The sequence below is a fragment of the Haliotis rubra genome, unplaced genomic scaffold, assembly GCF_003918875.1.
Source record: "Haliotis rubra isolate DU_JTF1 unplaced genomic scaffold, ASM391887v1 Scf182, whole genome shotgun sequence".
Lineage (NCBI taxonomy): Eukaryota > Metazoa > Mollusca > Gastropoda > Lepetellida > Haliotidae > Haliotis > Haliotis rubra.
In genome coordinates, this window is record NW_025765803.1 from 643,623 (window position 1) to 666,269 (window position 22,647).

Here is a 22,647-nt window from a genome sequence, read left to right on the forward strand (position 1 = left end):
TACGACATGTATGTAACCTGCGAAATGATTTCGACATGTCAAGGATCAATACAGGGTAAATCTCGAACCCTATTCCTGTGGATCGTTCTGCCGTTCTTGGTAACCTGCACCTTCACGGGATGTCAACACCAATGATTTCTTGCTGTAAATGAGTGCTGGTTCCAGTGACAATTGACTCCACATTGCATGACGTAAACTGTCGTATTCCATAAAATGAGTGAGTGATTGAGAGTATGGTTTACGGCGCTACTAGCAATACTCCAGCAGCATCATGGGGAACACCAGAAATGGGCTTCACACATGATTGTATCCATCTGGGCAATCGAACCCGGGTCTTCGGTGTGACGAGCGGACGCTTTAACCACTAGGCTACCCCACTGCCCCTTCATAAAATATAAGCTCTTACTGTAATGATTATTACTTGTGCGGTACTTGTATGGGTATTCTGGGAAATAAACGCTTGGAGGGACACGCGTGTGTTCCTGTTGTTTTTTAAAAGTGTTGGCAGTAACGGCTAACGTGACAATTTTACACCGACAGTACAACACAGACAAAAGATGAGCGCAACTCCCTGTGGTACAGTGATCGAGTAATAATTAGCACCATCCAGCACGGTAACTTCCATCATGACAATACATGAAACACCTGATGAATCAATATGAAACTTAGTGAGATTAGTTTCACGCCAGCATGTTAGTTTTACCACGTGGTTTCAGCGATAAACAGTATGTAATGACGCGTGTTATATGTTTACCACACTTACAAATCCAACATGGTGCTGACTTGACATGGTCGTAACCAGGAAATCTCCGATCCGGAACCAAGGTCTCTGGAATCTTCTACTGTACTGATCTACACTGGCAAGTGACAGACCGTCTCCGTGGTGTAGTGGTTAGAGCGTCATACCAAAAGACGTTAAAATATGGTACTTGTTGGTCCCTGCCTGGCGTTCGTCATTAATGGGTACAACAAGGACTGGTCGGCTCGGAGTCAGTATAATGTGTCTGAGTGAGGTATTCATGCCTCACTGCAGCGTGGTATGTATCTCAGTGGGCTAGCACTATAAAACCAGCTTAAGTCTGGGCTAGTACATGCAGCCGCACATACACATACACACGCATGCACGTCGTCATATGAGCGAAATATTCTCAAGCACAACGTAAAACCCAATTTCACCTCACCCCACCTCACATCCAGTGACAAGCTGCCTCCTAGTTTTATGGCACTGACAAAAGATGAGGCAATTCCCAATGGTGCGGTGATGGTGTAGCTAAGCATCACGGCATTACACTGTAGATTTCCTCCCATCTGCCACATGACATTAGGCACCTGCAAGCCACACGTGTCTTTTATCATAATAGTGATGAAAAAGAATCGATTAGTAAAAATCGATGGATTTGGTTAATTTACATTTTATTTCTGAGTGAAACAGAGGCGAGACACCCAGGGTGTGTCTCAAGTTGGCTAACATATACAGACAAATTTAGAAAACAAAAGCAAGATGTTTTCTGTTTTCTCAATAAATAATCAGTCCGAAATGGAATCGTCTCAGCATCCAGCAATAACTAAATACTAACAAAATCCTGATTGGAAAAAGTAACTGTGCATAACATCAAGTTGTCCATGCTCAACCGGAAGTTAGTCGTCATTAACTAACGTTGTCACAACGTTGTGATACGTCATCACAAGGTTACAGTTATATGATGCTAACGTATTTTACGTTCTCTTACGTTATATTTAACGTCAATTCCGTCCCTAGTAGTGAGCAGTACATAAGAAACAAAGCAGAAATTCACTTCAAGTTTTATTCTTAAATTTGCATCTTGTTTTGTTTGTGTGTTTTCTGAATAGGGAGTAGTATTAGCTGAATAGTGAAGAAAGAATCCCTGAAAGAAATGCCAGAAAACTGTGACACCAAGTTATAAGAAATGGAAACTTCCACCCATGATTGAAAGCAAACGAACAGATACTTTCAGTATATTCTTTCGTTGTAATAGTGACCTACAATGGCTGAAAAGGGAACAAATCAGAATTCGATAGCTGCAACTACCAAGACAGTTTTGTGTGAGAAGGAACCAACAACCCGTACAGTGATGAAGCAACTACCATCGATGCGTACAGTTATTGTTTTCCTTAATATCTGCGTTTGTATGTTTTGACAGAAGCTAAAATCAGGACACAGCAGCTACATAACCTAATTAAGCCGATAACCTCATTTATAAAATCAATATGAAAAAATAAAATGAATTGAATTGATAATGTAAATTAAAGACATCGAAAGTGGTCGATTTCTCGGCTTTTCCAATTCGCGCCGAAAGACGTGTCAAGAAATGCTTCAAAGGTAAACAAAATATAATGTGTCATGACAAAATGATATAGGGGTTATAATCCATGACCGTTCAGCTTATAAGAATTCGATTTCATAAACATTTACTACTTGAAAATATCAATATCTTACGAAGTTTGGGACTCACTTTCTACCGCGATCGACTGTCTATCGGGGAAATGGTAGTTGATGTGACCAAATTCCGGTTGAGCGTGGACAGGGCTTTCCCCCTGTAAAAGCATTTTGCATGAAATTGGATGTCACGTATTGTGCGTGGCACGTGCACTTTGTACACAATGAACTTACTCACTTTTTGTACACTTGAAGTTCACATACCTCATGTTGAAAATTGAAGAACGGTTGATTATTCTCCAGCCTCTAAATGTTGTGGAACACTCGTTAATTTCAACCGAAACTGCGCGTACGTCCTGCCAAGGCTTACAGAAAGTCAGCGTCTCCGCGCCGTATGTACATGTATGCTGGAGACTGGAATGGCCCAAAATGAAGCGGCCAGACATTTTGGTGTCCATGGAAACACGATTTCATTACTCAAGCCATTTCTACATAATCAAAACACGAGAGATTTGCCTCGGCCGTCCACGCGTGACGTCACGTCAGCAAGATAACCACATTCAGACTGACTGACTGACTGAATTTGGTTTTACGCCGCTTTTAGCAATATTCCAGCAACATCACTGCGGGGGGACACCAGAAATGGGCTTCACAAATTGTACCCATGTGGGGATTCAAACGCGGGTCTTCGACGTGACGAGCCAACGCTTTAACCATTAGGCTACCCCACCGCCCCACCACATTCAGAACCGACTGAGGGAGCACAACATCTTTTCATGGTCAATGGCAATCTTCAGCACGAGGAATCACGCTCCAGCACCATAATGCCTAACCAAATGTCGCTCGTGTTGTGACAGATTTCCTGAGACAGCAATACATTCCGGTACTCTGTCCCATGTCATCTACAATTGTAATGACATGGAGAGACGTTTACGTCAAGCCCAGAATCAGCCATAGACGTTAGGTGAATTTGGACGAGCGTTGGTTCAGACATGGAACAACATTCCCGAAGCTTTCTGTCGCTTTGTGTCGCTTATGCGTCGTCGTTGTCAAGCCTGCATCAACGCCAATGTGAACACACACGATACTGAGTTAAACTGACTTCAAGTGCGTGTCACGATGCCTGATGTCAAATCATACATATTTCGATATTATCCTGTCAACAGTTAAACAGTGATTAAGGAAAAAAACACAAATCATGTTATTCACATGCAGTGTAAAATGCATATATACTAGGCACATAAAGAAACTGTGCATACAAAAATTTAAAATCTAAATTCATCAAACCTGTGTAGACAAATAAGGATTTAAACTCAGAGATTTAGTGACATGTATCCAACAAGGATGCACGTGCCACGTTCCGTGACGTCAGTGGGTTCGTCCTTGAGACGTGCAATACGTTTTTGCACGTGCATTTCGGGAAAGAGAAACAGAGCAAATGAATGCCACACAATACTGTCACTTTGGAAAGCTCAACCCCTGCCCTTGCGATCGTTCAAAAAATGTAACGGCTATTGCAACGCATAGCATGCCAAGGCTCACGTCTGCACAACGTCATGAGGCCATTGGGATGGTCCGTGGGGGAATGTCTCAACGACAAGTGGCTGCACATTTCCACTGCCACCGGAACACCATTTCTGCACTGGTGAGACGCTACCAGAACACAAATGACGTCATCGATCGGCCACGTTCTGGATGTCCACGTGTAACAACGCCAAGACAGGACAGATGGATAAGGGTGACCCATCTTCGCCACAGGTTTCAGACTGCAGTGATGACTGCCCGAACCATCCCAGGACTTCGCCGTATCCACCCAAACACAGTTCGACAACGTTTACGTCATCACGGGATCAGACCATGACGTCCCGCAATACGGCCTATCCCTTGTTTTGGTGGAGAAATGTTGTTTTTACAGATGAGTCCAGGTTTAACATTTCCCATAGTGATGGACGTCAAAGTGCCTATAGACGCGTGGGAGAACGTTATGCACAGGCCTGTGTCTTGGAGAAGAATCGCTTTGGTGGTGGTTCCGTGATGATTTGGGGTGGAATAACAGCACGCCAAGGAACTCCTTTTGTGATTGTTCAGGGCAACTTAACTGACGTGGGCTAGAGGGATCAGATTCTTCGACCTGTGGCAATTCCTTTTCTGCACGTCATGGCCCTGGGTTAACATTCTAACAGGGCAGTGCCCACCCTCATACGGCAAGGGTTGCTATGGATTTCTTGCAACACCACAACGTTGACTTACTGCCTTGGCCTGCAAATTCACCGGATCTCTCCCCGATAGAGCATGTTTGGGACGAGATGGATTGACGTCTACGCCGTCTTCCTCATCCGCCAGATAACGTCCTTGACCTTGCAACAGAACTTGAGAGAATCTGGCGTGACATCCCACAAGCCTTCCCTGCACGTTTGATAGGCTCTATGCGTCGTCAATGCACTGCTGTTCTCAATACCGATGGTGGACATACCCGTTATTGAGCTTGTGACATGGTCGTTTGACCCCTGTCCCGCTTGTGGACTCGTGACGTCATTTCGATTGACTTTTCAATTGAAATTCTCCCGACTTGTTATGGTCTCATGATCCCTGCATTAAAGTTTATATGTACCTTTGACATTGTTATCGTACTTCAACTGGGATACTATTTTGACAATGCACAGTTTCTTTATGTGGCTAGTATATATTGACAAACATTTGTTTTGAAAGCTCGCAGGTTTTTAGTGGATATAGTAGAGTGTATGTACAAAAAAGTGTCATCTTGGAACACATCCTACCATATATAACATACACAGAGTCGAACCCGGTCTGTAAAGGAGTTGTGTTAACACACATGGAAGCTACGTTACCATTACTGTACGGAACATGAATAACAGCTACCTATGAAAGTGATTAAAATGAATGCTTTGTGTTTTCATAGTGTAATAAAACCGAAAAGGGTGTGCAATATGCTTCCAGTCAAGATCATGGTAGTTTGCAAACGGTGAAAGTAATCTACGTTATGAAATCTACCTTACCACCTAATATGGAATCTTACAAAATATATTACTGGAAATAGAAGATTTCGCTTCGTAGCATAGTCAGAGAACCCAGGCACATAATTTGATAACCTACAACAGTTCCCACCGGATGCTGTCACATGGTCGCAGCACTTCATGAAGTGACATTTCACGAAATTCAAATTTGGAAGGGAAACTTCATCATTATTCGGGAAATTCCCCATGTAACAGGTAAGAATGTTTCTTAATTTACTTCATTGTAGGGATATAGTTTCACAATATTGCAAAACAATTGTTCTGCTGTTGAGAATTTCTTCGGTAGAAGCATTTGGAAATAATCACTACTTGGGCTACTTAGCCATCATTTCAAAAGATTGATGTAAGTTGTATTTCGTGAAGCTTGTATCAATTCTGTTACCAAATAGAGTTTTAGACATTGATATCAACACTAAACTTATGATATTTTGATCTCTTAAGAAAACTGCAACACATCTTTCCCCTCAATTTTGTACTCACTTCTCAAAGTATGGTAACGTAGATTGCAATGAATGAAGTAATACCTTCATAACTATCACATGTTCCGGTAGCTGTTATGAATATTTTATTTATTGCTCATCAAGTAGCAATAATGACATTCATATATGGTGAGTTGTTGTAAAATCAGTCGATATGAGGACGATTATTACGTCCAATAAATTAGTTTGTAAGGTAACGTAGATTACAGTTTTGTAACGTAGATTACAAAATATGATTGCTGAATTCTGACAGAATGGGCATCACTCGTGCAGATCCAGCGGGATTACGGACAAGGGAATTGGGAGAAAAAAGGAATGAATGTTATTTATGTGAACAAATGTTTTTGGTGTAAATCTGTAATGTACGTTACAAAGGCATTCATTCACAACCTGATCAATAATATTACCTCATATAAATGCTGTTGTATTGTCAGTGAAGTTCACGATATTACCTCTCAGATGTCGATTCTTTTTGTCGCCTTCTTTTACGTAAAGAACTGCATTTAACAGTATAACAAAGTTATATTTTCAAGACCTGACTTGGTCAAGTTTGTTGTTATAATGCTAACAAACTCAACTGAGTGGAGAGGATCTTACGCGTAATGTTCTTAAAGAAACACAATTTTGGGATTAACGACTGAATTTTTGTGAATGATATCACCCTCAAAGTGTTATGCAGCCATCATAAAGAAAAGTCACGTAGATTACGACTGTGTAGGGCGTTGCATGATGTGTGATGGAATTTTTACAAGCTCCCCTTGAGTGCTACAATTTCTGATTTTCGTTCGTGACACTTTCGTCAATAAAACAGCAACAACACGTGACAGAAATATTGTCTTTACTTTCTGACGATTTGTGTCTTTCAAATGTGAGAATTTGTGTATTATCTTTTTTGCATTATAAAATGGCATGACATCAAGTAATGCACAGTTACTTTATTCCTGTAGTATACTACCGATGATTATTTGAAGGTGTAAGACGACACATCTGTAAATGAATTTCACGTGTGTCGATTACTATCTAGGTGGCCTACCATGGTGGTCGACATCTTGACAGAGTGCTGTTCATATACCTTACTGCCAGGCATGTATCAGATCCATAGCTTACAAGTGCCAAATCGTGGTGCCTCATGTCTGGAAATATTCGCTTCAATTACGGATCGGTCATTCCGACAAGCTTGACAGCGTCTATCTCTACAGCTCCATACGCGAAATAAGGATCCACCCACACCTTGATGACATCAGACGTAAAGGTCGGCAACTGCAACAGGTAACAGGTGAACCAAAATGTCATCAGGGGTTGGACAGGGAGGGACGAAGGGAGGGTAGAGGGATGGGACTAATGGGGAAATGGGAAGGGAGGCTATACACAGAGCAATGGGTGGGGGTGGGGAGGTTGTTTGGCGTGGGGAGTGAGTGAATGGGTTGGTTTTACCCCCGTTTAGCAGTCATCCTGCAATATCACAGAGGAGAAGACCAGATATGGGCTTCACACATTGTACCCATGTCAGGAATCGAACCCGGGCCATCAAACTCATTTTGACTCTGTACTTACAATGTTTATTAATGCAGACTTGTTCTCGTCACTATATGGCTAGAATAATACCGATGTGACGTAAAGCCAAATCAACTCAACTCAACTCAACTCAACTCAACTCAACTCGGCGTGAAGAGCAAACGCTTTAACCACTGGGTTTCCCCAGCGCCCCGTTTTTGGGAAAGGAGAGAAAGATACAGGAGAAAGGTACAGGAGAAAGGTACAGGAGAAAGGTAGGTATTAAGGGACAAAGATGTTTGGTTGGTTGGTTTGTTGGTTTACGCTGAACACTACTTTCCCTATATGCTATATGTAAATTATCAAGTCTGGAACACAATACGGTGATCAACAACTGATTGTACGTATTTGGGGAATCGAACCGGATCCTTGGCGTGACGTGCGAACTGCCACCCAAGAAAGGATGGAGATGAATAGAGGATTGTATTCTCACACTTGTCAAAACGTATTTGGCGATTCGGCTTGAAGTTAGACGCTGTAAGTGTTGCGCCCTGTACATGGTCAGAAATTGCCCGGTAGATGCGCGGATCTCCACCTTCCACACTGCGCCTGCGCGGTAAGTCTCGTACACGTGCACTTCAGAGATGAAGAGTTTCATGGCGTACTTCAACTGCAAAACAAAAGTTTCACTTCAATGACAAAGAGCCGTTTAAACGAATTCCGTAAAGTGACTGATCATATATAATTGTTTTAACGTTCACCAGTTTGAAGTTAAATGACACGTATGTTAAGATCACAAGTCAAAAAGTTCTATCATGGAATGAAGGAGTTCCTGTCTACGAAAACCTAATACTGCCACTTTTGTATCATAACATTTCTCGTTGATTTCTTACAAAAATGGCACAATTAGGCTTTCGTACCTTCCTCCAACAAAAGGAATGCCCCAAAATTTACTGAAAAACGCAAAATGTTGTTTAAACCAATCGATATTTGCCCCCAAAGTACATCTTTAATGCTCATTCAACACAAGTGTGAATATTAACCACTTTCAATCATGAAATGCAATACTAGCATTCTTTCCAATATCATGACGTTGTTTCTGATGCATTTGAAGGGATTACCCCTGAATCAGAACGACGGTGACGGTGTTCAACGTTATCTGTGGGATGCACAGCATGAAAAGCACGAGATTCACAAATACACGTGCAACGTGCAAGGAGCGATAAGTTGTGATTTGTGATAGGTTGCAAACCCAAGTTTATTTTACGCCGCGGCGGTCTGTTTGAGTGGACCAGTCAGTGATTGAGCTCGTTCCAGAACAAACCAAGAGTGAGTGAGTTTATTTTTACGCCGCGGCGGTCTGTAAATAATCGAGTATGGACCAGACAATTCAGTGATCAACAACATGAGCATCGATCTGCGCAGTTGGGAACCAATGACATGTGTCAACTAAGTCAACGAGCCTGACCACCCGATCCCGTTAGTCGCCTCTTACGACAAGCATAGTCGCCTTTTGTGGCAAGCAAGGGTTGCTGAAGACCTATTCTACCCCAACAATCCAAGAACAACTCCCCCTGTTCATCATTCCTTCATTATACTAACACACCTCCATTGTGAACATTTATATGAATCATTTCTTCGGTACTGACATATCAAATTCTCGCACACAGATTTGACTGGATCTTGTGTTAAAAGAGATGAACATGAAACATCCAGACCATACTTACCTCAACATATTGTTGATAGTTGTTTGTGTTGGATTGGCCCCAGGCTTTAACGTTGTGGCCGTAGCTGGGGTAGACGTCAGGTTCTCCAATCACTTGACTAGCGGCGCTGAGAAACATATAGTGTTAAGATCAAAGTAGTACATAACGTGTGTGGGCGCAATTACCCAGCAGGGCACACCAGAAATGGGCTTCACACATCGTACCCATATGGGATTCGAACCCGGGTACTCGGTGTAGCGAGCAAACAGTAGTTACACATCTACACAACCTTCATCAAGTGTCACCAGTGGGAACAAATATGTCGTTTATGTTCAAGGAGCGTGTTAGGCATTTTATGACTGACTGAGTTTGGCTTTACGCCGCTTTTAGCAATATTCCAGCAACATCACGACGGGGGACACCAGAAATGGGCCTCACACGTTATACCCATGTGGTCATTTTATGAAAGATGTATAAGATAGGAGCTTTAAGACTGACTGACTGAGTTTAGCTTTACGCCGCTTTGAGCAATATTCCAGCAATATCACGACGGGAGACACCAGTAATGGGCTTCATACATTGTGCCCATGTGGGGAATCGAACCCGGGTCTTCGGCGTGACGAGAAGATTGCAATTCACCGATTCACAAAGACTACATGAAACGGATTTCAGCAATTGTATAAAAGTGTTTGCAACTTTCATGTTTTACCGAATTACAAAACAACCAAATTCGAATTCGAAAACGAACCAATAACAAAATAGTGTATGTTTTGTAATTCCTATATTTAAATTGGTCAAGTGTATTTACTTGTCGTCATTGGACATCTGTGACGAGTAGGTCAGCACTTCTTTCACCCATAGTTCTACCTCTACAACAGAGATAACAGACAGTAAAACAAGGGGCCTGATCACGTTGTCGGACGATATTACGAGGAGTGAGTATTGTTTTACGCCGCGTTCAACAATAGTCAAGCAATATCACGGCGGGGGACACCAGGAATGTGTCCATGTGGGGAATCAAACCCGGTGTTTGCCATGACATGCGAACGCTTTAACCACTAGGCTACCCCATCGCCTCCATTTACGGGGATTTGTATATAATAATGTTGTTTATATAAACATAATTTATTCATGAAATGTAAACATGACATGGATATGTATTAGCACAACAAGCCAATGGCTTACGTAGTGCCACTCCTTCAAATATAACACAATGCCATCAATAATTAATTTCAAACAATGTACAGAAGGAATTATTTCCATAAAGGCATGAAATGCATGATAACAGGGAAAAGCCTACAAATTACATTCAATGGTATATAATATTCTGCATGTACTGACGATGTGTTTTGTTTTTAGTCAGCTATAGATACATCGATATCAATGAAGGTGACATTCGTAACTACTCGTGTCATTCCGGCAAGCCGGGTGGCGACGCGTACCCCTCTCGTGGCTATATATTAACGACTCGGCTTTGCCTAAGCGCCAGAGGGCACAGAAGAAAATAGCCTAGGACTATTTCCAAGGAAAGATAACTCTGTATTTCCATACATGGCTAGTCCTAGAAATTTATAATACAACACGACGGCCACTTTAAGTAAGTTTTTTAATGTCGTTAACAAATATAAGTAGCAAGATAATTGTATAATCACGGGTCGGAAATAATAGTGAAAATCGATAATCGCAAAGAAACAATTTGACTCACGTCACATTTTACTACGCGCGATTTCATTGGTTTGCCACGATTCTTGGCACTAATGGCATACTATAAAGGTACGACTACGAGTCTTCTTATAGGTCACGGAAAGAGGCGAGTAGTTACGAATGTGAAGTTGAGGGAACGTTGTACTACTCCATGCATGGACATGCACGGACACGCCAGTTGTCTGCCATTGGGGCAATGTGTTGAGCTGATGTCGTTAAGCATTACCGTATATGCGATTTAACCCGAAAGCTGATATCAATCTCACTTGGCGAAAACTGATTTGAGTGGATGCATAGATTTATGTATTCTTGGTTGTGACGTGTTGTATACATGTACGCCGAATGCAATTTTCTCCTTCCGGCTGCTCAAACCGATGCGCAAAACGATCGAATATTTTCCGGTCACAGATTAGGTATACGATCACTTCATAACTCTTTGTCGGTGGTTCATTAACGTGTGACAAATATAAGCTGGTCATGCATTGAGCTAGCAAAAGACGTCAGTCTCAGATTTTCCATACGTCAGTAATTTATGTAATGCAATAAACATTTCTGGTTGACACGTGTCCATGTATTTATTGATTTAAAACAGCAAAGAGGATTTTGTGGTCAAAATATTACGGATATCTATTTTGGAATAATAGCAAAAAGGGATATTAGATTTCCATGAACCAATCCTAGGAGTCTGAGGATGGAGCAGTACAGATCAGTTTCATACCTTGTGATGTAGCCACCGTGGTCGTTGTTAACGAAGTTGTCGGTGTAGTCGTGGTAGTTGTAGTAGTGGTGGTGGTGGTAGTCGTAGTCGGAGTGGTAGTAGTCGTAGTAGGAGTAGTAGTCATCGTCGAAGTAGTAGTAGCAGCAGCAGAAGTTGTAGTGGTAGTTGATGAAGTTGTTGGTGCAGTCGTGGTGGCGGTCGTCATGGTTTCGGTTGATGTAGTTGTGTAGGTGGCTGCTACTGGGGTAGTCATGGGTGTTACAGTTGCTGCCGTTACCATCGGTGTTGGAGTAGGCGCATTGGATGCAGTTGTCACAGCTGTTGGTGGTGTCGCAGTTAATGCAGCGGGGGTTGTGATGGAGCCTGCAGTTATAGTAATGTTGTTGCAGCAATGACGGTTATTGCAAACAATCTTTGCATTTCAGAAGCATTTATTGTAATAATTGGAAGAGTAATATATTTCAGCTTTTAGGTTGGAATACTGAAGACCATATTTATCTGTCACCATTCAGATATCTCTCCTTGTCAGTTGTACGTTATTCATAACTTGGGCGACCGCGACAGATGCTGCTCGTAAGTGACGAAAATATAGATTTCGGGAAGATCAGGCTGGTCATCGTAACCAATGGCTGGTCACCGTAACCCGATGGCTGGTCATCGTAACCTATGGCTGGTCACCGTAACCCGATGGCTGGTCATCGTAACCCGATGGCTGGTCACCGTAACCCGATGGCTGGTCACCGTAACCCGATGGCTGGTCACCGTAGCCCGATGGCTGGTTACCGTAGCCCGATGGCTGGTCACTGGCTGGTCACCGTAACCCGATGGCTGGTCACCGGCTGGTCACCGTAACCCGGTGGCTGGGCGATGCTTAAAATGTCAATCACCGGTCTGCGGGGAACAACATTATTTGCTGTCCACAGTCACAGACCTACAATATTTGTCGCATTAAACAAGACACAATTCATCGACTCATTACAAGGGGAGTTCGGATAACAACGTATATATTACTCTGGTCATCTATTGGCAATGTTAGTATTTACCGCGAAAATGAAAATTAGTGTCACTTAAGTTGCCCAAAGCAGAATTCAGGGAAAGGCATCATCATTTGGGATCTGAGGTATGAATCTTGTAGATTTACCAAGATTTAACATGGATTTAATACGGCTTGAGTGAGTTTAGTTTTACGCCGCGTTTAGCAATATTCCAACAATATCAAGGCGGTGGACACCAGAAATGCGAACGACTTAGCCAGCATGCTTGTTTATTTGGGTGTCAAAAATTATCAGACACATCATTAGAGTTGGTCTGTCGATTTCATGTGACTGTATCAAATTTGGTTATGTTGCAATTATTAGATTTTCTGTTAGTAAGCTATTCTTCGGTCTCAAATGAAATCAAACGGACTGTAGATATTTGCAAATTGAAAGCTCGGCGTTAATACATGACACCGTTATACAAGTGATAAGTATTACATTAACAGAATCATAAACTAGGTACCTTCAGATGTTGTCATGGGCGTCACATTTGAAGTTACAGGCATCGGTGTTGTTGTTGTTGAAGTTGATGCCGATGTTGTTAGGGTAGTTGTTGAAATGGGAACCGCACCTGTTTTCCGAAACTTTACGATCAATATTTCGCTATTGTAGTTGGAATGGACTGATTGTTATACTGGTGGTTGCAGATGTCAGTGTTAGGTATATCTTACCTTGGTTGTAGTAGATGTCAGTATCAGGTATGTCTTACCTTGGTGGTAGTAGATGTCGTCAGTGTTAGGTATGTCTTACTTTGATGGTAGTAGATGTCAGTGTCAGGTATATCTTACCTTGGTGGTAGTAGATGTCAGTGTCAGGTATATCTTACCTAGATGGTAGTAGATGTCAGTGTCAGGTATATCTTACCTTGGTGGTAGTAGATGTCAGTGTCAGGTATATCTTACCTTGGTGGTAGTAGATGTCAGTGTCAGGTATATCTTACCTTGGTGGTAGTAGATGTCAGTGTCAGGTATATCTTACCTTGATGGTAGTAGATGTCAGTGTCAGGTATATCTTACCTTGGTGGTAGTAGATGTCAGTGTCAGGTATATCTTACCTTGATGGTAGTAGATGTCAGTGTTAGGTATGTCTTACTTTGATGGTAGTAGATGTCAGTGTCAGGTATGTCTTACCTTGGTGGTAGTAGATGTCTGTGTCAGATATGTTTTACCTTGATCGTAGTAGATGTCAGTGTTAGGTATGTTTTACTTTGATGGTAGTAGATGTCAGTGTCAAGTATGTCTTACTTTGGTGGTAGTAGATGTCAGTGTCCGGTATGTCTTACCTTGGTGGTAGTAGATGTCAGTGTCAGGTATATTTTATCTTGGTAGTAGCAGATGCCAGTGCAAGGTGTGTCTTACCTTGGTGGTAGTAGATGTCAGTGTCAGGTATCTCTTACCTTGATGGTAGTAGATGTCAGTGTCAGGTATATCTTACCTTGGTGGTAGTAGATGTCAGTGTCAGGTATATTTTATCTTGGTAGTAGCAGATGTCAGTGCAAGGTGTGTCTTACCTTGGTTGTAGTAGATGTCTCTGTCAGGTATATCTCACCTTGGTGGTAGTAGATGTCAGTATCAGGTATATCTTACCTTGGTGGCTGTAGATGTCAGTGTCAATGTCAGGTTATCTTACCTTGGTGGCTGTAGATGTCAGTGTCAGGTATATCTTACCTTGGTGGTAGTAGATGTCAGTGTCAGGTATATATTTATCTTGGTAGTAGCAGATGTCAGTGCAAGGTGTGTCTTACCTTGGTGGTAGTAGATGTCAGGTATATTTTATCTTGGTGTCAGGTGCAATATCTTACCTTGGTGGTAGTAGATGTCTCTGTCAGGTATATCACCTTAGCGGTAGTAGATGTCAGTGTCAGGTATATCTTACCTTGGTGGTAGTAGATGTCAGTGTCAGGTATATCTTATCTTGGTGGTAGTAGATGTCAGTGCAAGGTGTGTCTTACCTTGGTTGTAGTAGATGTCTCTGTCAGGTATATCTCACCTTGGCGGTAGTAGATGTCAGTGTTAGGTATATCTTACCTTGGTGGTAGTAGATGTCAGTATCAGGTATATCTTACCTTGGTGGCTGTAGATGTCAGTGTCAATGTCAGGTTATCTTACCTTGGTGGCTGTAGATGTCAGTGTCAGGTATATCTTACCTTGGTGGTAGTAGATGTCAGTGTCAGGTATATCTTACCTTGATGGTAGTAGATGTCAGTGTTAGGTATGTCTTACTTTGATGGTAGTAGATGTCAGTGTCCGGTATGTCTTACCTTGGTGGTAGTAGATGTCTGTGTCAGATATGTTTTATATCCCTTGATGGTAGTAGATGTCAGTGTCAGGTATGTCTTACCTTGGTGGTAGTAGATGTCAGTGTCAGGTAGGTATGTTTTACTTTGATGGTAGTAGATGTCAGTGTCAAGTATGTCTTACTTTGGTGGTAGTAGATGTCAGTGTCCGGTATGTCTTACCTTGGTGGTAGTAGATGTCAGTGTCAGGTATATTTTATCTTGGTAGTAGCAGATGCCAGTGCAAGGTGTGTCTTACCTTGGTGGTAGTAGATGTCAGTGTCAGGTATCTCTTACCTTGATGGTAGTAGATGTCAGTGTCAGGTATATCTTACCTTGGTGGTAGTAGATGTCAGTGTCAGGTATATTTTATCTTGGTAGTAGCAGATGTCAGTGCAAGGTGTGTCTTACCTTGGTTGTAGTAGATGTCTCTGTCAGGTATATCTCACCTTGGTGGTAGTAGATGTCAGTATCAGGTATATCTTACCTTGGTGGCTGTAGATGTCAGTGTCAATGTCAGGTTATCTTACCTTGGTGGCTGTAGATGTCAGTGTCAGGTATATCTTACCTTGGTGGTAGTAGATGTCAGTGTCAGGTATATTTTATCTTGGTAGTAGCAGATGTCAGTGCAAGGTGTGTCTTACCTTGGTGGTAGTAGATGTCTCTGTCAGGTATATCTTACCTTGGTGGTAGTAGATGTCAGTGTCAGGTATATCTTACCTTGGTGGTAGTAGATGTCAGTGTCAGGTATATTTTATCTTGGTAGTAGCAGATGTCAGTGCAAGGTGTGTCTTACCTTGGTTGTAGTAGATGTCTCTGTCAGGTATATCTCACCTTGGCGGTAGTAGATGTCAGTGTCAGGTATATCTTACCTTGGTGGTAGTAGATGTCAGTATCAGGTATATCTTACCTTGGTGGCTGTAGATGTCAGTGTCAATGTCAGGTTATCTTACCTTGGTGGCTGTAGATGTCAGTGTCAGGTATATCTTACCTTGGTGGTAGTAGATGTCAGTGTCAGGTATATTTTATCTTGGTAGTAGCAGATGTCAGTGCAAGGTGTGTCTTACCTTGGTGGTAGTAGATGTCTCTGTCAGGTATATCTTACCTTGGCGGTAGTAGATGTCAGTGTCAGGTATATCTTACCTTGATAGTAGCAGATGTCAGTGTCAATGTCAGGTTATCTTACCTTGGTGGCTGTAGATGTCAGTGTCAGGTATATCTTACCTTGGTGGCTGTAGATGTCAGTGTCAGGTATATCTTACCTTGGTGGTAGTAGATGTCAGCGTCAGGTATATCTGACCTTGGTGGTAGTAGATGTCAGTGTCAGGTATATCTTACCTTGGTTGTAGTAGATGTCAGCGTCAGGTATATCTTACCTTGGTGGCTGTAGATGTCAGTGTCAGGTATATCTTACCTTGGTGGTAGTAGATGTCTGTGTCAGATATATCTGACCTTGGTGGTAGTAGATGTCAGTGTCAGGTATATCTTACCTTGGCGGTAGTAGATGTCTTTGTCAGGTATATCTGACCTTGGTGGCTGTAGATGTCAGTGTCAGGTATATCTTACCTTGGTGGTAGTAGATGTCTGTGTCAGATATATCTCACCTTGGTGGTAGTAGATGTCTGTGTCAGGTATATCTTACCTTGGTGGTAGTAGATGTCTTTGTCAGGTATATCTGACCTTGGTGGCTGTAGATGTCAGTGTCAGGTATATTTTACCTTGGTGGTAGTAGATGTCTGTGTCAGATATATCTCACCTTGGTGGCTGTAGATGTCAGTGTCAGGTATATCTTACCTTGGTGGTAATAGATGTCAGTTTCAGGTATATCTTACCTTGGCGGTAGTAGATGTCAGTGTCCTGTGTACTGACCACTGCCAGTGTCTGTGGTAGCTCACTGTGGAGGACACACTCTCCTGAGTCTGAATATGCCACAGACACACACCCTTCCTCTTGATGACACAGAACAGAACATTCTGCCCGACTGGGAACCGTCGTGTTCCTTACAACGTAATCTGTGGCGGCTTTGTCACTGAATACAAGGTAAAACACCTCATCCACACATATGCTACTTCCCTGGGTACTTATTAACATACAGTCCAACATGATCAGAACATAGAGAATACATGTTACACCATCAGGCATGTTTCGAAATTCTTTCAAACTTCAACGTAAATTGTCTCTTAGCGTTGTGCGTGCTTACATCTCCTCGAAAAATAATGTCTCCAAACTGCAAAGCACTTCAACATCGCCGTTGTTTCGTTTGATCTGCATCACTCATTGGTCGTCGTGTTCACAGTTGACTTGAGAATATCTTTTTATACATGTTTTCCTCATTTGAATGATTGGTTCACGCATGACTGGCTTCGCTTTCAGAATTGTTTCAGCAACGCTTAGTGTCATCAGGTGTTCACCAGGTGTCCATCAGGTGGTAAAGGGTTATAGCGACCTTAGTCTACCTTGGTAGATACGAGATAATCAACCTTTAAAAATATCAGAAAATTTCGTGAATCATTTTATCCATTACAAAGAATATATGGCGATGACAGTTGTTCAGTGAACAATGTGAACGAGGCCTGGAACTACTTCATTAAGTACATTACTCTAGAGATTATCAACTTTCCGAAATACACAGTAAAACAACATGCCTGATTGAACAAGTGTGTTCAGTGACGATATGATAAGCAAACTGAACACACCTGCAAACAAAGAATGCTTTGTGTGATGGCAACATGTTGATCTTAGTGAGTGGACGCATACAATCACACGTGGTGATAAATATCTTCATAATATCTGAAAGTTCAACTTCCAGAAACACCACATGGCAATCCAATGTCAATTTACAAAATTACAAGACTGTAGAAGGCTGTTATGAGTTTCTAGAAACTCCAACAAAGGTGTTTACTTGTTAATGGAATTTCATTCGGGTGAGTCGGGTTGTTCAATCTCTCCTGTGGTCTCGCCGGAACAGCTTGGACTGGATTTCTTGCTTTTTAATATCAGTATGCATTGTGTTTTGGGTATTACAATCTTGATCATTTTCTGTTGCCAGATGTGGCAGTATTGATGTGGCAGTCTTGCTGTGGCAATCTTGATGTGGCAATCTTCATGTAGCAGTCTTGCTGTGGCTATCTTTTATGTGGCAGTCTTCATGTGGCCGTCTTGATGTGGCAGTATTGATGTGGCAGTCTTGCTGTGGCAATCTTGATGTGGCAGTCTTGATGTGGCGGCCTTGCTATGGCTGTCTTGATGTGGCGGTCTTGCTGTGGCAGTATTGCCTTGGCAGTCTTGCTGTGGCGGTCTTGCTGTGGCGGTATTGCCGTGGCTGTCTTGATGTTGCGGTCTTGCTGTGGCGGTCTTGCTGTGGCAGTATTGCTATTGCAGTCTTGCTGTGGCGGTCTTGCTGTGGCGGTCTTGATGTGGCGGTCTTGCTGTGGCAGCATTGCTGTGGCAGTCCTGATGTGGCAATCTTCATGTGGCAGTATTGATGTGGCAGTATTGCCGTAGCAGTCTTGATGTGGCAGTCTTGCTTGGGCAGTATTGCCGTGGCGGTCTTGATGTGGCGGTCTTGATGTGGTGGTCTTGCTGTGGCAGTCTTGATGTGGCAGTCTTGCTGGGGCAGTATTGCCGTGGCGGTCTTGATGTGGCGGTCTTGCTGTGGCAGTCTTGCTGTGGTGGTCTTGATGTGGCAGTCTTGCTGTGGTGGTCTTGCTGTGGTTGTCTTGCTGTGACAATCTCGCTGTGATGGTCTTGCTGTGGCGGTATTGGTGTGGCAGTATTGCCTTGGCAGTCTTGCTGTGGCGATCTTGCTGTGGCGGTCTTGCTGTGGCAGTATTGCTATTGCAGTCTTGCTGTGGCGGTCTTGCTGTGGCGGTCTTGATGTGGCGGTCTTGATGTGGCGGTCTTGCTGTGGCAGCATTGCTGTGGCAGTCCTGATGTGGCAATCTTCATGTGGCAGTATTGATGTGGCAGTATTGCCGTAGCAGTCTTGATGTGGCAGTCTTGCTTGGGCAGTATTGCCGTGGCGGTCTTGATGTGGCGGTCTTGATGTGGTGGTCTTGCTGTGGCAGTCTTGCTGGGGCAGTATTGCCGTGGCGGTCTTGATGTGGCGGTCTTGCTGTGGCAGTCTTGCTGTGGTGGTCTTGATGTGGCAGTCTTGCTGTGGTGGTCTTGCTGTGGCAGTCTTAATGTGGCACGATTGCTGTGTCAGTATTGCCATGGCAGTCTTGATGTGGCGGTCTTGCTGTGGCAGTCTTAATGTGGCACGATTGCTGTGTCAGTATTGCCATGGCAGTCTTGATGTGGCAGTCTTGCTGTGGTGGTCTTGCTGTGGTTGTCTTGCTGTGACAATCTCGCTGTGATGGTCTTGCTGTGGCGGTATTGGTGTGGCAGTATTGCCGAGGTAGTCTTGATGTGGCGGTCTTGATGTGGTGTTTTTTCTGTGGCGGTCTTAAAGTGGCAGTCTTGCTTCAAGACGGAATGGTGTCATAGTGGTAAGTACGCTTCTGAAACGCCAGCATGAGTGGATCTAATTGTAAGATGGTTTGTTGAATTGTTCCGAACAATGAGAGCTGACCTTTCGATACGAGTGACGTTACAGAATATGTAAATGTTGGTGAGTAAATGGCGGGGGTGCCACAGGGGAACCCACAATGTGTTTGTTTTATACCTGGGCTGGCGGGTTTGTAAGAGAATTGTATATTGTTAGCTATATAATTATAAATTGTATATTGTTAGCTGCTCTGTCACAAGAGATAAATCTACAGAAATATTCTGCAGCTAATAACGCACTTTAAAATCAGTGTCCGGCTTTAATTATATTTGTGGCGGTGTATGGTCCTGTGACTCCTGAGAGTTTCTAGGACTTCAATCCTACCCCACAACGAAGTACATGTGATACATGTGGTCTCACCTTAGGCAAGTGAATTTGTTCAAAATAAAATCATGTGAGTCATGTGGCCTTCTAGCGCCAAACCGGCAGCTTGGGTTATCGGGGGTAATAATTCAGATTCTGATTACAGCGACCATGGAGCTGTTTAGTCAGATGGATACTAGGCGCTATATAAATGAATTATTATTATATTATTATTTACCGACCTTAAACCTGCAATCCAATATTTAACGAATGAGTGGCAGTAGAGTTGACCAATGATCAATGATCAATGAGGAGAATGACCAATGAGCAAACGCGTGTGTCTATGTATCCCACCAACCATTAGAATAGAACCGACAAAATCCGTTCCACATTCATAAGAAATCTCTGGCAGAGTCGATTGTACACTGGTGACTATAAGCATTATTAATTTTGCTTCAGCACTATTACAGCTTATGATGTTGTTTGTAAACAAAACGGGTCTGACCCAGACAATCCAGTGATTGTCACCATGTGATACGATGACAGAGCATGTGTTTATGAATCACTATGATGTAGGGATGATACCAGGTGAGCGGATCCTGCCCCACCGGTGTCATCCGTCATAAACACATGCTAAGTCTAGTCAATTGTTTACCTGAAATAATTCGGGAACGTATGGTATAAGTCATTGGATTTGATCACCTACACCCCGATAGATACGCTCATACGTGTTCCCTTTGTGTGCAGAAACAGAAATATTTCAACACACGCCGAGTGGTCGGGACAAATAAACGTTATATATCCGTCAGTTCGTTACACGCATGTTCGTCACAAACGGGGTTATTGTATCTTCTGATATCTAAAGTTTGTCACAACAGGAGTCATGTCTACTAAAAGTGGAGTCACGTATGTGGGGTCACGTCTGTCAAAAATGAGTCACGTATGTGGGGTACGTCTGTCAAAAGAGGAGTCACGTATGTGGGGTCACGTCTGCCAGAAGAGAAGTCATGTATGTGGGGTCATGTCTGTCAAAACAGGAGTAGCGTCTTTCAAAAGAGGAGGCACGTATGTGGGGTCACGTCTGTCAAAAGAGGAGTCACGTATGTGAGGTCACGTCTGTCAAAAGAGGAGTCACACGTCTGTCATGTGAGGTCACGTCTGTCTGTCAAAAGAGGAGTCAAAATAAGAGTCACGTATGTGGGGTCACGTCTGTCAAAAGCCAGCATAGTATCTCTGCCACAGGCCAGAAAAATGTAACGATTCGTCACAGCTTGCAATGTCCATTCAATATAATGTACAGATTTCTTTTACTCTTTTATTTTTGACGAGTGTACACATCTAACTAATCATCTTTAATAGAATTGTTTAGTTTCACTGAGAAAATATCCAAAAACATGTAACACTATTTCGATTTGCGTAGTGATCCTTTGTTTACATAGGTTGTACGGCTCCACGTGCTGTCATCGAAGCTGATGGAGAGCAAACGATGCAGCCAGTTTGATATCTAAATATGTACTGTCATAGACTTTACTGTCGCAGTTGTGGAAGAATATATATAGAACAATGTAAAACGTTATGAAGAGAGCGCCGAAAAGCTTTCGTGAGTCCAGTCTCTTCTTATTATGAATATGCGCGTTTGATTACAAACAAGAGAAAAGTCCGGTCACGTGATATGCAAATTAGCCTGTGGCAGTGATGTTATGTTAGTCATCGCTGTGCCGGAGTGTGCAGAGGTCACTGACCCTCTTTTTACAAACATGGAAACGTCATAGAACACAACAGATGACGTCACAATTGAACGTGACGACATTCGACCTTGGCCTTTGCCCATACTACCAGCCGCCATTTTTTTCAATGCTCAACAACGTAAGCGTTTAAGTCGATGTTTTCATTGCTGCATGTTGTAATTTATGGTACACTAGTAAGGAGCAGCGAAAACAATGGCGGCTGGTAGTGTGGGCAAAGGCCAAGGTCGAATGTCATCATCTGCTTTGTTCTATGATGTTTCCATATTTGCAAAAAGTGGGCCATTGACCTCCGTCGTTTGTTGAATCAACAGCTGCTGGCTATACAGTAGGTTTAACCAACTTGTAGCAAGACACTGCATTTACTGGACACATTGGTTGATGGGGTATGGACGATAGATACCACCTACATGTATATATGTACCTTTTCCTGACCGATTGAATACCGCAGGGGAATAACAGCTTGCCGCCCTGTATCACATATGGACAAAATCATGTCAGTTTTTAAGCTCGATCGCTGTCAAGCTGCGCAGAATGTGAAATATTTTACTCATCCGCGAGACTCCAAAGAATGCGACAGTAAAACACCCCTGAACAGTTTTGTCTTGTTTGACGAGTAGTAGATGTGATCTCATTGCCCAAGAACCTCCTTCAAAATTTAAAGTTGTTGTGTGATAACTCTCCCAAAGTCTGGTGTTCGCTACGACTTCGACATTCCAGAGAGAGTTTTTTTTTTAAGAAAACAGTTAGTGAATTTTAAAAAAATTGTTCTACTTGTCGATACTACTGAAATGTAAGGTCGAATAGTACGTGGTTACCTACCTATAAGTAAAAAAGCTGATCTTCACATGTGAGATGGCCCAAAGTGATGCGCCCCACGGGACACAAATGACCACTCACCCTGAACATGTTGAAAAACTGCATGCTTTGTAGAGCGTCCTGTATTTCTGGACAAGGAAAGATTGACTAACTTATCTGACTGGTGGTTAAATTGTCCAAATATCCATTGGCAGTGTGAGAAATAGCCACTGGCCCGCTAACCCGTGGCTAGTAAAATCCAGTCGGGCCAGTTGATCTCCAAGTCACTGGCCCGACTGGCTAGTGAATTTTCATGGGATCATATTTTTAATATATCACTCTCTCCGACTTATAAAGTTATAATGCACTTTTAAATCATGCAAGATTATGGCCTGATAGAGGATGG

The 22,647-nt window shown here is 42.7% G+C and overlaps 2 protein-coding genes across 2 annotated transcripts; both read right to left on the reverse strand.

Moving 5' to 3' along the window:
• Positions 1–6,832: 6,832 nt before the first annotated feature.
• LOC124273576 (flocculation protein FLO11-like) lies at positions 6,833–17,008 on the reverse strand. The gene is made up of 7 exons (XM_046708862.1): positions 16,679–17,008; positions 13,035–13,142; positions 11,535–11,897; positions 9,921–9,981; positions 9,134–9,239; positions 7,900–8,076; positions 6,833–7,172 (listed from the first exon to the last, which is right to left on the reverse strand). Exons 1-7 carry the CDS (start codon positions 16,986–16,988, stop codon positions 7,065–7,067), a joined length of 1,233 nt encoding a protein of 410 aa, XP_046564818.1. The 5' UTR covers positions 16,989–17,008; the 3' UTR covers positions 6,833–7,064.
• Positions 17,009–18,078: 1,070 nt separating this feature from the next.
• Positions 18,079–19,062, reverse strand: LOC124273609. Its single transcript, XM_046708893.1, has one exon. The coding sequence runs from the start codon at positions 19,060–19,062 to the stop codon at positions 18,079–18,081; it is 984 nt and encodes a 327-aa protein (XP_046564849.1).
• Between the last annotated feature and the right edge of the window lie 3,585 nt (positions 19,063–22,647).

Coding starts and splice junctions, on each gene's coding strand:
- LOC124273576 (XM_046708862.1), bottom strand. CDS start 16,988: ATGCCTGATGGTGTAACATGTATTCTCTATGTTCTGATCATGTTGGAC. Junction 11,898..13,034: donor GCCCATGACAACATCTGAAG/GTACCTAGTTTA, acceptor CTATAACTGCAG/GCTCCATCACAACCCCCGCT. Junction 9,240..9,920: donor CAGATGTCCAATGACGACAA/GTAAATACACTT, acceptor TATGTTTCTCAG/CGCCGCTAGTCAAGTGATTG.
- LOC124273609 (XM_046708893.1), bottom strand. CDS start 19,062: ATGGCAATACTGACACAGCAATCGTGCCACATTAAGACTGCCACAGCA.